This window comes from Rana temporaria, chromosome 5, assembly GCF_905171775.1.
Source record: "Rana temporaria chromosome 5, aRanTem1.1, whole genome shotgun sequence".
NCBI lineage: Eukaryota > Metazoa > Chordata > Amphibia > Anura > Ranidae > Rana > Rana temporaria.
In genome coordinates this window covers 403,136,618-403,153,411 of record NC_053493.1, presented here as the reverse complement: position 1 = coordinate 403,153,411, position 16,794 = coordinate 403,136,618, and the positions used below count along the sequence as shown (strand labels likewise).

At 45.3% G+C, this 16,794-nt stretch overlaps 1 protein-coding gene across 2 annotated transcripts in view; it reads left to right on the top strand.

Annotated features, from left to right (window-relative positions):
* Window positions 1-16,794, top strand: part of ZFAT (zinc finger and AT-hook domain containing) — a 287,697-nt gene that overhangs the window by 145,229 nt on the left and 125,674 nt on the right. For both annotated transcript variants that reach the window (XM_040355000.1, XM_040354999.1), the window contains exons 10-12: window positions 10,054-10,203; window positions 12,853-13,026; window positions 14,986-15,074. In XM_040355000.1, the coding sequence (XP_040210934.1) occupies window positions 10,054-10,203; window positions 12,853-13,026; window positions 14,986-15,074 (413 nt within the window). The remainder of the gene's footprint in view (window positions 1-10,053; window positions 10,204-12,852; window positions 13,027-14,985; window positions 15,075-16,794) is intronic.

The window sequence follows — 16,794 nt, the reverse complement described above, 5'->3', positions numbered from 1 at the left end:
CCGATTGCCTCTCGGGGGATCAGGAAGGAATTTATTCCCCTGCTGTAGCAAATTGGATCTCATGCTCTGCTGGGGTTTTTTGCCTTCCTCTGGATCAACTGTGGGTATGGAGTTGGGTGTATAGGATTTTACTGTGTTTTTTTTTTTTTTTTTTTTTTTGTGGTTGAACTGGATGGACTTGTGTCTTTTTTCAACCTGACTAACTATGTAACTATGTAACTATGTATGTGCGATCCCCAGTAATCACTCTGCTTTACATATTCATTAAAGCGGAGTTCCACCCAAAATTGGAACTTCCGCTTATCCCACTCCTCACCCCCTTACATGCCACATTTGGCATGTAATTTTTTTTTGGGGGGGGAGTGGGGGCTTCAAGAGGAGTGGGACTTCCTGTCCCACTTCCTCCTTCCGCCGAGAGGCTGTGTAGGCGATTAAGCTTAATCGCCTACAGCAGCCCCTCCCTGTAGGCTATTGCCTAGGACACGTCACAGGTCCTAGGCGATCTCCTGTCCAATCAGACGGCGCAGCGCCGGGCCGCGCGCATGCGCAGTGCCGCTCGCGCATGCGCAGTGGGTGCCCGGCCGTGAAGCCGAAAGCTGTCACGGCCGGGTGCCCACAGTTGAAATGAAGACGCCGGCCGGGGAGGGGGGGAGAGGAGCGGAGCCCCGGCCGGCGCGTCGCTGGAACGCTGGAGCAGGTAAGTGTATGTATGTTAAAAGCCAGCAGCTACACTTTTTGTAGCTACTGACTTTTAATAAACATAAAAATTGTCTGGAACTCCCCTTTAAGCCCCACACACTGGCTGAAATTCCAGGCCGGGTTCTATGTGGAAGTCCTTTATCAGCTTGCCACCCGCCGCACGCAGATATACGTCTGCAGCATGGCACCGGCAGGCAAAAGGACGTACCCAGAGCTTTTTTTCTCAGAAAATAGGTGCAGGAACCCAACCACAACCCCATTCAGATTTTACAAACAGTAGGAGGGTCTTAAAGGGTGCAGAGTTCAGGGGGTTACACACAGAGTGCAGAGCTGTCACTTGTAAACACAAAAACCAGACTTCTGTGTTTACAAGTGATTGTGGTGAGCAGGCACCAAAGGGTCTGAGCCAGAGGTGGTGGAACGGAGTTCCCCCTGAAAAAAATCCCTGAACGTACCTGTACGTCCCCTTTAAGAAGTGTTTGTTTCTGGCACGCGCACGCCCGCGGGTCCCGCGGACTCGATTACCGCGGGCATACTCGTCTCACGGAGATATAGAACGGGGAGATGTATGTTAGTGTAAACACAACATCTCCCCATTCTGCCTAGTGACACTGTCACTGATCGGGAACACGCTCAGTGACGTGTCACAGCAAGCCACGCCCCCCTACAGTAAGAATCACTCCTTAGGGAACACTTAACCCCTACAGCGCCACCTAGTGGTTACCCCTTCACTGCCAGTGTCATTTTTATGGCACTAATCGCTGTATAAATGACAATGGTCCCAAAAATGTGTCAAAAGTGTCCGATGTGTCCGCCATAATGTCGCAGTCACGATAAAAATTGCAGATCGCCGCCATTACTAGTAAAAAATAAAAAAATATATTAATAAAACTACCCCTATTTTGTAGACACTATAACTTTTGCGCAAACCAATGAATAAATGCCTATTGCGATTTATTTTTTAACCAATTATGTAGAAGAATACGTATCGGCCTAGACTGAGGAAAAAAAATATGTTTTATATCTTTTTTGGGGATATTTATTACCGCAAAAAGTAAAAAATATTGTTTATTTTCTAAATTATCGCTCTATTTTTGTTTATTTTTGTTTATAGCGCAAAAAAATAAAAACCGCAGAGGTGATCAAATACTACCAAAAGAAAGCTCTTTTTTTGGGGGAAACAAATCTATTTTGTTTGGGAGCAACGTCGCACGACCGCGCAATTGTCAGTTAAAGCGATGCAGTGCCGAATCGCAAAAAGTGGCCTGGTCCTTTAGCTACAAAATAGTCTGGGGGGCTTAAGTGGTTAAATAGCTACTATAAGAAAGGTCAAGTCAGGACGAGGTGACACAATGTCATGTATTAGAGCTCAGGTGTTGGGTAAGCAGTGACAACCAGAGATTCCCTCATTGTAAAGAGATTTCCTCACACTTCCTGTTTTGGCAAAGGAACAGGAAGTGAAGGGACATCTTTCAAATGGGACACAGATGTAACAAAATAAAAACTAATTCTCGCTTACTCTCTGCATAGAATGCATTAAGATAAAAAAAAAAAAACTTCTGCTTTTACAACCCCTTTAACCACTTCCATACCAGACACTTGCACACCTTCCCGCCCAAGCCAATTTTCAGCTTTCAGCACTGTCGCACTTTGAATGGCAATTGCGCGGTCATGCTACACTGTACCCAAACAAAATTGGCGTCCTTTTTTCCCCACAAATAGAGCTTTCTTTTGGTGGTATTTGATCACCTCTGCGTTTTTTTTTTTTGCGCAACAACTTAGACTGAAAATTTTGAAAAAAAAAATACGTTTTTATTTTTTTCTGTTAATTGTTTTGTAAATAAGTAAGTTTTCTCTTTCAATTACGGGCACTAATGAGATGGCACTGATGGACATCGATGAGGTAGTACTGACGGGCACAGATAAGGTGGCACTGATTGGCGGCGCTGGTATGCGGCACTGATGGGCACACATAGGTGGCACTGATGGGCACACATAGGTGGCACTGATGGGCACACATAGGCGGCACTGATGGGCACTCATGGGCGACACTGGGCACTCATGGGCGACACAGATGGGCACTCATGGGTGGCACTTATGGGTGGCACTGATGGATACTTATGGGTGGCACAGATGGGCACTGATAGGTGGGCACTGGTCATGGATGGGCACTGTGGGGGGGCACTGATGGACACTGTGGGGTGGCACTGATGGACACTATGGGGTGGCACTGATGGACACTGTGGGGTGGCACTGATGGACACTGTGGGGCGGCACTGATTTACCCATGTTGCCAGTCAGTGCCCATTTGTGGGCACTGATTGGCATCTTTTTTATTTTTCTAATGCTTTTTTATTTTTTCCAGACTTTTTTTTTTTCACAGACTTTTTTTTTAGTTTGCCCTTCCCTGGTGGTCCAGTGTGGCGATCCGAGGGGGGGCTGCGCTGATAAACAATCAGCGCGAACCCCCCCCTCTCAGGAGAGCCGCCGATCGGCTCTCCTCTACTTGCGTCTGTCAGACGCGAGTGAGGAAGAGCCATCAACGGCTCTTCCTGTTTACATCGTGATCAGCCGTGGTTGGACACGGCTGATCACGTGGTAAACAGCCTCCGTGAGAGACTCTTTACCTTGATCGGTGTTGCAGGGTGTCAGACTGACACCCTGCAACAACGATCGCCGCGATGCGCGCCCCCGAATCCTGAGGACGTCATATGACGTCCAGCCAGGATTCTACAACCACTTTGCTGACATCAATCTGTCATTGACGGGCGGCAAGTGGTTAAGGCTTCTTGGACAAAAAAAGAAAATAGAATTTTCACTGTAATTCTTTTCTTGGAGTCCATTGGGGGACACAGATCCCTCTATGTTTATGATCGCACTCTTGGTACTGCTTGGTTTCAGAAATGAGACATGCTGGTAGGAGGGGGTTGTTTACCTGGGCTGACCTACATTCTCTTTATTTGCCAGTGTCCAATCCTCCTCTAGGTGGAGGTATAACCCAAAAGTTGAGGACTTCTTGTGTCCCTCAATTGACTCTACAAAAAGGCTTTTGTAATGGGTATAGAAATCCTATTATTTTTTTTCGGTTTGAAGAATGTTCTCTGATATATGGCACGTGCTGCAAGTACCAAATGTATGCAAGTGACAAAAATGTACTCATGCACAATCTCTTGCTGCGGAAAACTCAAGTGATAAGACTTTCCGTGCTTCTATTTCCTCTCAAAAACTGCTGATTTTTGAAGGTTAAGAGCTTTGCACTGATTGGAAAAGACATTAGAGTATTTGGGCTGAAGCTATAGCATTGCTGTATAAAATATATAAATATCAGAATTCCCATCAGAACAATGCAATAACTGCTTTTTGCCATCGAGTAATGAGTATTGCACATAAATTATTTCATAAGCTAAATTTCAATCAATCTGAAAATAATTTTGGCGTAATACTCCTTATAATTACCTCTCTGTTTCTATTGTTTCTATTATTGTTTAGTATTGTTTTCAGTAATTAAATTAGTTCTATTGTTTTGTAATTTTCCTCTTAAAATAGTAATTAGCTTTGTCCTTGGTAATGCAATTTATTTAATTGCACAGCAGAGTATAGCATCAAGTCCATTAAACTCCTGGGATATTGATCTGGTCAGTTAAGTAGCAGAGGGGGTTGTTCATCAGTTTCAGCTGCTTTGGTGGTAATGAAATTAACCTAAGGGGCACTAAATGGGTAACAATGAGACGACCCCCAAAACAGGAATGGTTTTACAGGAGGAGGCCACTGAAATTTTTTTCCCTACTCATCATTTCTGACTGTTTTCACTAGTTTTGCATTTGGCTAGGGTCAGTGGGCCAAATTCAGGTACAATTGCGCCTGTGTAACGTAAGCCGTTTACGTTACACCGCCGCAAGTTTTCAGTTTTAGTGCCCGATCCACAAAGCACTTACCTGGAAACTTGCGGCGGTGTATCGTAAATACGTCCGGCGCAAGGCGGTCCAAATCGAATGGGCGGGTACCATTTAAATTAGGCGCGCTCCCGCGCCGTACCTACTGCGCATGCTCCGTTTCGAAATTCCCGCCGTGCTTTGCGCGAACTGACGTCATTTTTGCGATCGGCGACGTGCGTAGCGTACTTCCGTATTCCCGGACGTGTTACGCAAACGACGTGAAATTTTAAATTTCGACGCGGGAACGACGGCCATACTTTAGACAGCAATACGTTTGCTGTCTAAAGTTAAGGCACCCAAAACGACGACTAACTTTGCGACGGGAAACTAGACTAGCGGCGACGTAGCGAACGCGAAAAACCGTTGTGGATCGCCGTAACTTCTAATTTGCATACCCGACGCTGGTTTACGACGTGAACTCCCCCCAGCGGCGGCCGCAGTACTGCATCCTAAGATCTGACAGTGTAAAACTATTACACCTGTCGGATCTTAGGGATATCTATGCGTAACTGATTCTATGAATCAGCCGCATAGATACTCTGAGAGATACGACGAAGTATCTGAGATACTCCGTCGTATCTCCTTTGGGGATCTGGGCCAGTGTCACTACTGGTAGCACGAGGCAATACTTGGACCTTATAGAGCAGTGGTTCTCAACCGTTTCTAGTGCCGTGACCCCTTGATAAAATTTCCGAAGTTGTGGGGACCCCTAACAGTAAAATTTATTTTCGTATCGTGGGTTGTCAGCACCCGGGGCAAGACTAGTAATTTGCACCCCTAACCCACAGGCATTTAGCGCTCCCTGAGTCCCTTCCACTTGTACAGTATTAAAACCCCTTATGGTACATTTTAGGATCTACCGCTCTTTCTCTTTGTTCTCCTTTCTTTCCCTTTTATCTCTCTATCCTAATTTATTGTTTTTTTTTCCCCATCCGTATCCCTAGCCGTCTTTCTTGTTCTTTCTCTACCTTTTTATTTGTTCCTCCCCCTCTTTTCCTCTCCATTCCATGTATTCTCTATTTGTATTCCTTCTCTTACTCCTTGGAGGGGGGGGGGGGTGGGTCGAATGGATTAGGTGCTCTTGAACAAGGTCACCTGCTGATCTGAGAACTGTTGTGACTACTTTTAATGGCAACTATAATCACAGGTAGTGTTACTCACTGTGTCTCAGACTTTGTAGCGTTTTGTAGCAGTGGCACCTATGCCGGAATCAGGAGATAGGGTCTCCTCCAGCCCCTCCCACTTCACATTCCTCACCAATCAGCTGACTTCTAGCCTCCCCCCCCCCCCATGCCGTGAACTGAATGGGCGGCCACGATGAGGCTTAGTGGGCGGGCTCCAGGAACAGCCCAGCTGGGTGGCCACAAAAAGGCAGGGAGAGCGTTTCGGGGCTTCAAGAACAGCCCAGGATTCGGGGACCCCAAATCTTTATTTGACCCCCGAGGGGTCCCTGAATCCAGGTTGAGAACCACTGCTATAGAGGTTGCATAGACAGTCCAACTCCTCCAGGATGGCACATCAATACGTGTCATTGCCAGAAGGTTTGCTGTGTCTCCCAGCACAGTCTCAAAGCATAGAGGTGATTCCAGGAGACAGGCAGTTACTCTAGGAGAGCTGGACAGAGCCGTAGAAGGTCCTTAACCCATCATCAGGACCGGTATCTGCTCCTTTGTGTGAGCAGGAACAGGATGAGCGCTGCCAGAGCCCTAGAAAATGACCTTCAGCAGGCCACTGGTGTGAATGTCTCTGACCAATCAGAAACAGACTTCATGGGGGTGGCCTGAGAGCCCGACGTCCTCTAGTGGGCCCTGTGCTCTCTGCCCGGCACCATGGAGCTTGATTGGCATTTGCCATAGAACACCAGATTTGACAGGTCCGCCACCGGCGTCCTGTGCTTTTCACAGATGAGAGCAGGTTCACCCTGAGAATATGTGACTTGAAAGTGTCTGGAGAAGCCGTGGAAAGCATTATGCTGCCTGTAACATCGTTCAGCATGACCGGTTTGGTGGTGGGTCAGTGATGGTCTGGGGAGGCATATTCATGGAGGGATGCACAGACCCCTACATGTGTGACAATGGCACCCTGACTGCTATTGGGTATCAGGATGAAATCCTTGGACCAATTGTCAGATCCTACCCTGGTGCAGGGGGTCCTAGGTTCCTCCTGGTGCACGACAATGCCCAGCCTCATGTGGCGAGAGTATGCAGCCAGTTCCTGGAGGATGAAGAAATACTATTGATACTATTGAATGGCCCCCACGCTCACCTGACCTAAATCCAAAAGGACACCTCTGGGACATTATGTTTCGGTCCATCCGGTGCCGCCAGGTTGCATCTCAGTCTGTTCAGGAGCTCAGTGATGCTCTGGTCCAGATCTGGGAGGAAATACCCGAGGACACCATCCGTCATCTCATTAGGAGCATGCCCTGATGTTGTCAGGCATGCATACAAGCACGTGGGGGCCATACAAACTACTACTACTACTAATACTGAGGACCATTTTGAGTTGCTGCAATGAAATTTCAGCAAAATGCACTAGCTTGCTGCATAATTTTTTTCGCTTGAATTTTTGGGGTGTCTTTGAATTTAGTTGGTAATTTTCATTTCCATCAAACTATGTGGCATCCTTTCATTGCTTACACATTACCCCGTCCATATCAGTATAGATATCCAGCATTATATTTTTCCCCATTGAGATCTGATGTGTTTTCAAAGTGTTCCTTTAATTTTTTTGAGCAGTATATAATTAAATGTAATTGTTCTTGATATTAGTCTCCTATAGGCCTACACAGCAGCACAGACTGAGTGACTGCAAGTACTAGGAGCCAATCGGGGTCCTTTGATATTCACGTGTTGAAAAGAGGAGAGCAGAGGCATGACTCATTAGGGTTCTTCTGGTCCTACATTGTCCAGTAGGCAGGCTGGGGGTGACGAGTTTGTTTGGTGGTCATGGATCTGGCTGTGACATGGGAGGTGTCTGGATCTCAGAACTAGTTATAAAGAATAAAAAAAAAAACCTGTGTCAAGTGAGGAAGTCCTTGTATGCATTTTTCAGTAAATTTGGCATCATAAGGCTGGGTTCACACTACGGTTTTCCCGTCCGTCAGCCGCATACGATTTCAGTATTGAAAACGTACGGGCCCGGACAGGAAAACGTAGAGATAGACAATGCATTGCAAATCGTATGCACTCGGATGCATCCGGGTGCGTACGATTTGCTGGCAAAACGTTTTTTAAAAACGTACGCAAAACCGTGTTCAACCACGGTTTTGCGGTCGTTTTTAAAACAGTATGGCAACCGCATACGTTTTCCTTTAACATTAATGTTAATGGAAAACGCACATATGTGCGGTGCCATACGTTCCCGTTCGTTTCAGCCGCATACGTTTTTTCATATAAATCGTATGCGGCTGACGGACGGGAAAACCGTAGTGTGAACCCAGCCTAACATGTACTATACCAGTGGTCTCCAAACTCTGGCTCGAGGGCTGGATGTGGATATTAGCTAGCCTTTATCCGACCCTCAAGGCACTATTCCTCCTAATGATATGGGGCAATATTCCCCCCAATGATATGGGGCACTATTCCTCCCAATGATATGGGGCACTATTCCTCCCAATGATATGGGGCACTATTCCTCCCAATGAGATGGGGCACTATTCCTCCCAATGAGATGGGGCACTATTCCTCCCAATGAGATGGGGCACTATTCCTCCCAATGAGATGGGGCACTATTCCTCCCAATGAGATGGGGCACTATTCCTCCCACTGACATGAGGCACTATTCCTCCCACTGACACTGATGAGAATTATTCCTCCCACTTATACTGATGAGAATTATTCCTCCCACTAATACCAATGATGGGACACTATTCCTTCAACTAATACCTACGATGGGGCACTATTTCTCCCACTGACACCAACAATGGAACACTATTCCTCCAACTAATGCCTACGATGGGGCACTATTCCTTCCACTGACACCAACAATTCCTCCTCCTACTGACCACCAACCCTGTGGAAATGTTTTTTTCTGACTCATGCTGGGCCTGGCACATTTTCTACCCCCAACGGCTACAATCTGGCTACAAAGTCTGACAGTAAACCATATAGACCCCTGCTCTATATGGTTATCCTAAACCTAAAGTTCACTTTATAGTTTGCCTTCCCTGGTTCCTCCTTTCCTTCATCATCAGCATATTAATAATATTTTAAAATAAAACCTTTTACATGTATTTTTATAATAATCCAAGTTATAATTTCTAGTTTAATTTATCTAAAAGGTGCGAAAAATTAATATCTCTGTAGTGATCAATACAAAGTTATATGTGTGAAAAAAAATATTAATAAACAATGTGCATCACCTAAATGGTGAAATAACAATCGCATAATAGATTTGTGCATAACACAAGGGGTAAAGTTCAGAAAAATTAGTAAAAGTCCGAATGTAAAATCTTGAAAATGATGAGAATCCATGTCTAATGCCACGTACACACGATCATTTTTCGGCATGTAAAAAAACAAAGTTTTTCAGCATCTTGAAAAAACATAGTTTTTTCCAACTTCATCATTAAAACGACGTTGCCCACACATCATCGTTTTTTAAAAATGCTCTACCAAAGCACTGTGATGTACAACGCGTATGACGGCACTATAAAGGGGAAGTTCCATGCGGATGACGCCACCCTTGGGGCTGCTTTAACTGATTTTGTGTTGGTAAAAGACGATTCGCGCTTTTCTGTCTGTTACAGCGTGATGAATGTGCTTAGAATGAGCGCTCCAGTATCATAACTTGCTTCTGAGCATGCGTGGGTTTTAACGTCGTTTTAGCCCACACGCGATCATTTTTTACAACCCGAAAAACGACATAGTTTAAAACGTTGTTAAAAAAATGCAGCATGTTCGAAAAAAATGTTGTCGTTTTTCAGAACCCGAAAAATGATGTGAAGCCCACACACGATAGTTTTAAATTACATTTTTTTTAAAACGTATTTTTTGAAATGCCGAAAAATTATCGCGTGTACGCGGCATAAGGATCTCAAACCACCTCCCCCTCCACCTTCACCACCACCACCCGGGATACCACTGACTTCACTTTCTTCATCGTCCTTCACTAGTTATCCTAAGACAGCGCCTCAATGTAATAATGGGTAGGAGAAAGGACAAAGGACCATAAAGTAGTATGCTAAAGCCACATGATTTATTAAAAGCAGAAATACTGACAAAGGTTACAGAGTAACACAGGCAAAACACAACACACCACACCAGAGATCAACAATGGGTGTACAACATCATATGCCACTGGCTCCGCCCTACATGCGTTTTGTCTGCTTCAGTGAACATTTCCAGGGGATAAAGAAAGAGAATCGGAAATGTTAGACACAATTCTCTCCAACTTTTGTTATCCTTTCTCCGTACAGATGTTTCTGCCAGTCTGATTTCCGAGGTCCTCGGCCGTAAGGTCCAAATCAAAGGGCTGATAGGGAAGAGGGCGGCCAAGTGCCCGTACTGTGACTCCTACTTCATGAAAAACGGCTCTGATCTGCAGAGGCATATATGGGCACATGAAGGTAACTTCTCTCTCACTCTTATGTGCATAAGGAAATGAATGATGTTTCAGCTAATATGCTAATGATTTGATAAGGCACTATTCCTACCACTGACCCCAGAATTGGGCAACTATTCTTCCCACTGACATCAATGTTCGGACACTATTGCTGCCACTGATGCCAACGGCAGAGCCCTATTCTTCCTACTGTCATCAATGATGGGACACTATTACTCACCCTGATACCAACAATTTGGCACTATTCCTCCCACTGACAGCAATGATTGGGCACTATTCCTACCCCTGATACCTAATACCTAAAAGTAGAATTACAAGCTGTAACGGTCAGGGGTTAACACCGTTTACGATATTCCATTCCACCCAAGACAGCTTATCGACACTCCACAATCCAGAAGACAGGACCCATTGTATTTCCCCCAGAAACAAGACACACACAGCTCTGTCTCTGGTTTCAAAACGAATGACATTTTAATGGTAAACTTCAGGCCTTTTATACAGTTAGCAACTAAAAAGCATGCTGCAGTAATCACAGGGACAATGACACACTCCACCCACAACATCACACAAAGGGGTGCTAACGAGTCCCCCTCAATCCACATCTTGGACAGACTTTGACTCCGCTATAAGCTATTCCCACCTGCTACATAATCCACATTCCTTTAGTAAACATGAGTCAGACGTCTGACCTTTAGAGGGTGCCAAGTCACATCACATATTATCATCAATAGTATTTTCACACAAAACGGTGCTAATTAGCATCACACAATGAAAAGGTTCTTGAGAGGCAGACTTAAAGTGGAGGTTCCATCAAAAAAACAATTTTGCTTTAAACTCTAGCTTACGACTAAAAAAAAAAAAATGTTTTTTTACTCATCTTGAAATGCCTGTTGCTATGCGGTCCCACGAAATCTGCCTTTGAATCCACCTAGGATTCTGACATCATCTCCCTCTAATGCTCCTGGGAAATGTGTGTCATTTCCCAGGATGCAGTGCGCTGTCCAATTATCACTCCCCATCCAAGACTTCCAGGAAGTAAGTGCCTGTAGGCTTCACAATGCCCACAAGCAAAATGACGGTGTAGATATAGTTTTATAAACTATCTTTTTTGAATATCTATGCGGATTGTAAAATAGTAAGTGACCGGATTTATATGATAAAAACGCAGGATGAAAGGACATACATTTAAAAAATGCTAATTGTGGTTGGAACTCCGCTTTAATTAGCACAATAGACAAAAAAGAATGCAATCACAGCAAGCTTTTATCATTACAGCCAGGTAGACTTAATTAGCACCTCAACAGTCTGTGTCCCCACATGAATGAATACTGTCCTATTGACCTGTTAGGGTCAGAATAAACCACTTGTAATATTTCAAGATATTTTGCAATACATGAATTATCATTACTGTCCCATCTCATGTAATCCGAGATATCTTTTCCCAGTCATCCTATGCCCCTATTGGACATGACCCTAGACATAAGAGTCATTGGTGAAGCTGGCACAGGAGTGCCCCGCATCCTTCAAAGGTCTCTGAGAATCACGGGCCATTTCGTTACACAGGCAAAACTTTTTATTTTTAATTTCGGATAGATTAAAGAAGAGTTATAACTCCTCTCAGTTTATTTTTTGCAATCTGTGTTCCATTGGGGAAATTTCCCTTCACTTCCTGTCCCAAAGCCAAATTAAGGGAATCCCATTGGGGCCACCCAGGTCACAAAGACTAGTCTCCCCATTGGAAGATCCACCCTTTTCTGGCGATGACCCAACATTTTGTCCAAAAGTAAAATAAAAAAGTTTTGCCTTTTTTAATTTTAATTTTTTTTTACCTGGAAAGTGTAATCAACCCCCAACACACTTGAATCTGGGAGTGCTAGCCCCATGAGCCAATTAGAAATCATCGTCCTTACGTGCTCTAAAGAACAGGGGGCTGGAGGAGAATGGTTTAAACTGATTCCTCCTTCCCAACAAACAAGGTACAACCAAAGTTTTCCAGCTTGTCCCTTTGACAGAAGTTGATTTAAGGCTCCATTCACACTTGTGCGACTTGTCATGTGACTTTGGACATCAAAGTTGCATGACAAGTCGTTCCCCAATGTTTTCCAATGATACCCTTTCATAAATGAGCGACTTAAAGTGGCAACAACTTCAAAGTAGCTCGTGTACTACTTTGGTCTGACTTTTTATGCAACTTGAGGGCCATAGACTTCAATGTTAACACTCAGAAGTTACATGAAAGTCGTACCTAAATGTTATGCAATGCAACGGTTGTGCAAAAGTTGTCCATTCTCACTGGTCAAAGCCAAAGTCGTATCCAAGTTGCACCCATCCAAAGTTGCGACAAAGTTGCACTCCAAAGTCGGAACATCTTTGGAGTCGTACAAGTGTGAATGAAGCCTAACCGTTCGACATCTGTTGAGTGGGGCCTGTCATAGACTGTTTGAAGTTCAGCCAGTCCCCGCTAAAGTATTTCAGTCCGTGTATGGCCAGCTGTGGATTAGTGGTTTCACCCTTCTATCAATGCATTGCAGTAACAACACGTGAATAACAGAACTGGCCACACAGATTTACATCTATATTTAGCCAGGTAAAACAACTCTCTTCCATGTTTGCATTGAGAAATGAACTGGACCTTCCTGCATTTTGTCCTCAGGTCTAAAGCCGTTTAAATGCACCGTTTGTGATTATGCCACCCGCAGTAAGAGTAACCTGAAAGCTCACATGAATCGGCACAGCACAGAGAAGACTCACCTGTGTGATATGTGTGGGAAGAAGTTCAAATCCAAAGGGACCCTAAAGAGCCACAAACTCCTCCATACAGCTGATGGTAAGTAACAACCCCGCATATAAATGCTGCTTCCTTAAAATGGCAACTAATCTAATTTAGAGAAAACATGGCAGAAAGCTATACAGGCGGCGGAGGTGTTCTGTAGTTCAAAGGTTAACTCGGCTGCTCGATTAGCACAGGATTAGAGGCTCTAATTGGCTTAAAAAAAGGTGGGCTCGGAGCGCAAAGCACTGTGCCCTCTCAGTGAATTAACCACTTGCTTACTGGGCACATAAACCCCCTTCGTGCCCAGGCGAAATTTCAGCTTCCGGCACTGCGTCGCTTTAACTGACAATTGTGCGGTCGTGCGACGTGGCTCCCAAACAAAATTGACGTCCTTTTTTCCCCACAAATAGAGCTTTCTTTTGGTGGTATGTGATCACCTCTGCGTTTTTTATTTTTTGCGCTATAAACAAAAAATAGCGACAATTTAAAAAAAATATATATATTTTTTTTACTTGTTGCTATAATAAATATCCCATTTTTTTTTTAAACTATTTTTTTTCTCAGTTTAGGCCGATACGTATTTTTCGACGTATTTTTGTAGAAAAAAAAAATCGCAATAAGCGACTGGTTTGCGCAAAAGTTATAGCGCCTACAAAATGGGGGATAGATTTATGATTATGATTTTTTTTTTTTTTTTACTTGTAATGGCGGCGATTTGCGTTTTTTTTTTTGTCAGGGCTGCGATATTGCGGCGGACGTATCGGACACTTTTGACACAATTTTGGGACCATTCACATTTATACAGCGATCAGTGCTATAAAAATGCACTAATTACTGTATAAATGTGACTGGCAGGGAAGGGGTTAACACTAGGGGGTGAGGAAGGGGTTAAATGTATTCCCTCATTGTGTTCTTACTGTGTGGGGGGAGGGGACTGACTGGGGGAGGTGACCGATGCTGTGTCCCTATGTAAAGGGACACAGATCGGTCTCCTCTCCCCCTGACAGGACGTGGAGCTCTGTGTTTACACACAGAGCTCCACGTCCTGCTGTGTTACCGACGATCGCGAGTGTCTGGCGGACATCGCGGCCGCCAGGCACTCGCATCGGCTCCCAAGCGATGCGCCGGGCACGTTGTTTCCCCGCTGCGCGCCCCTAGCGGCGCGCACAGGAAACAACAACAGCAGGACGTCCAGGGACGTCCACCCGGCACTTGAGAGCCGCGCTGTGGACGTCTTTCGACCATAGCGCGGATCTCAAGTGGTTAATATTTGCTATTGTCTTCCTGATTCTCTTCCCTGCCAATCTGGAAGCGGGTCTTAAGACCCGATTGGCCGAGAGGAGAAGAGACCGTATTGGCCACCGAGGAGGAGATGCAGGCCCATGACCTAGATGGGGTAAGTAAGGGTTTGCCGAGTGGGGTGGGGGGGGTGGTTGATTTTGACTGACACCGACCGAACGGGGGTATGTCGATTTTTTTTTTGTTTGCAGCCCCCCCAAAAATGGAGCACCAGCCACCATTGGGTTAACCTGGTCATGGCTGAAAGGACTCATAATGATTTGCAGGCACTGTGCCATCAGTTTAGTAAGTGAAATTCCTGAATTTGCTGGCAGACATCAAATAGACGCAACAAAACCCTTTCAATGGTGCGTTTAACAAACCAAAAAAGAGAAAATAGTAGTAGAATTTCGTTGTAGGTGAACTCTACAACTGTAAACTTTATTCCGAAAAAAGAAGAGGAGTCCAAAACATGGTAGTTTGGTAGGCAAGTTCCCACTTCCGCCAGTCAGAAGGGCTCAAGGATGTGTTTTGGGGATAACGTTCTCTTCCTTCGCCTGGCAGATACTTAGAACTATAAGCAAAACTTTTATTTTCATTTTGTAATTTTGAGTAATGGAGGGTTAAAAGCCCTTATAGATGTGTGTTAAAGGAGTTTCTGTACCTTTTGTATCTGTTTCCATAGTGGTATGTGGTGACTTCTAACAAAATCCATTACAATGTATTTTATTGCAGGGAAACAGTTTAAATGTACTATATGTGAGTTTACAGCAGTCCAGAAACCCCAACTTCTCCGCCACATGGAGCAACATACCTCTTTCAAGGTGAGAAATGTCTATATTTATAGTACTTACCTTTTTTATACGTCATTGATTGATTGCACACAAAGAAAGTAAAAGACCCAAATGTAAGACAAGTGAAATCTACCCCGGCACACACACCTCTCTCCCCAGTGTCCATATCACCAGTGGGAGCATTTGATGGGGCACAGTGACAGCGTTTATTGGGGCACAGTGACAGCGTTTGATGGGGCCCAGTGACGGTGTTTGATGGGGCCCAGTGACGGCGTTTATTGGGGCCCAGTGACTGCGTTTGATGGGGCCCAGTGACGGCGTTTGATGGGGCACAGTGACGGCGTTTGATGGGGCCCAGTGACGGCGTTTGATGGGGCCCAGTGACGGCGTTTGATGGGGCCCAGTGACGGCGTTTGATGGGGCCCAGTGGCGGCGTTTGATGGGGCCCAGTGGCGGCGTTTGATGGGGCCCAGTGGCGGCGTTTGATGGGGCCCAGTGACGGCGTTTGATGGGGCCCAGTGACGGCGTTTGATGGGGCCCAGTGACGGCGTTTGATGGGGCCCAGTGACGGCGTTTGATGGGGCCCAGTGACGGCGTTTGATGGGGCCCAGTGACGGCGTTTGATGGGGCCCAGTGACGGCGTTTGATGGGGCCCAGTGACGGCGTTTGATGGGGCCCAGTGACGGCGTTTGATGGGGACCAGTGACGGCGTTTGATGGGGCCCAGTGACGGCGTTTGATGGGGCCCAGTGACGGCGTTTGATGGGGCCCAGTGACGGCGTTTGATGGGGCCCAGTGACGGCGTTTGATGGGGCCCAGTGACGGCGTTTGATGGGGCCCAGTGACGCGTTTGATGGGGCCCAGTGACGGCGTTTGATGGGGCCCAGTGACGGCGTTTGATGGGGACCAGTGACGGCGTTTGATGGGGCCCAGTGACGGCGTTTGATGGGGCCCAGTGACTGTGTTTTTATGATACAGTGAGGCTGCAATTGATGGGGGTTTTTTTCAGAATTTTTCAGTTTGTTTGCTCCCTTCCCAAAAAATGTTGAGCACCAGCCGCCACTGCTTCCTTCAGTACAAACATCTCACTCACCAGTATCCATATCACCAATGAGAACTGCCCCAGTATACTCATTTCACAGTATTAATATCACTAGTGAGATCCAGTACACAACAGTCTTCATTTTTATGTAACGCAGGGCTCTCCTAACTATGGCCCTCCAGTTGTCAGGAACTACAATTCCCATCATGCCTAGTCATGTCTGTGAATGTCAGCGATTTACGATGCCTCATGGGAAGTGTAGTTCCGCAACAGCTGGAGGGCCGTAGTTTGATGATCCCTGATGTAACCAGTAAGATTTGCCATTCACCCCCCCCAGTATCCATATTACCAGTTTGATCTGCTCCCCAGCACATAAATATTGATCCCATTTCCAGTAATTTGCCCCATATCCAAAGTCTTGGTCCAGATAGATTTTGAAGGAATTATTGGGTTTGTTTCTTAACTGTTTTATTGAGGTTGAAAATGCCAGACCGGATAGAGAAAATATTTTGGTATTCTTGATGTTTTTTTTAGAAATATCCAGAATAATTGGTTTAATTTATAAAAATTGGACACTTATGATAATGAAACGAGCACAGACTGAACCGCTCTACTTTATCTGGCAAAAAGTATTTACCTACATACTTGAGATCATTAATTGTCATCAGGTTCATCAGTCTTCTTGAATAATCTATTCATCTTATGCAAA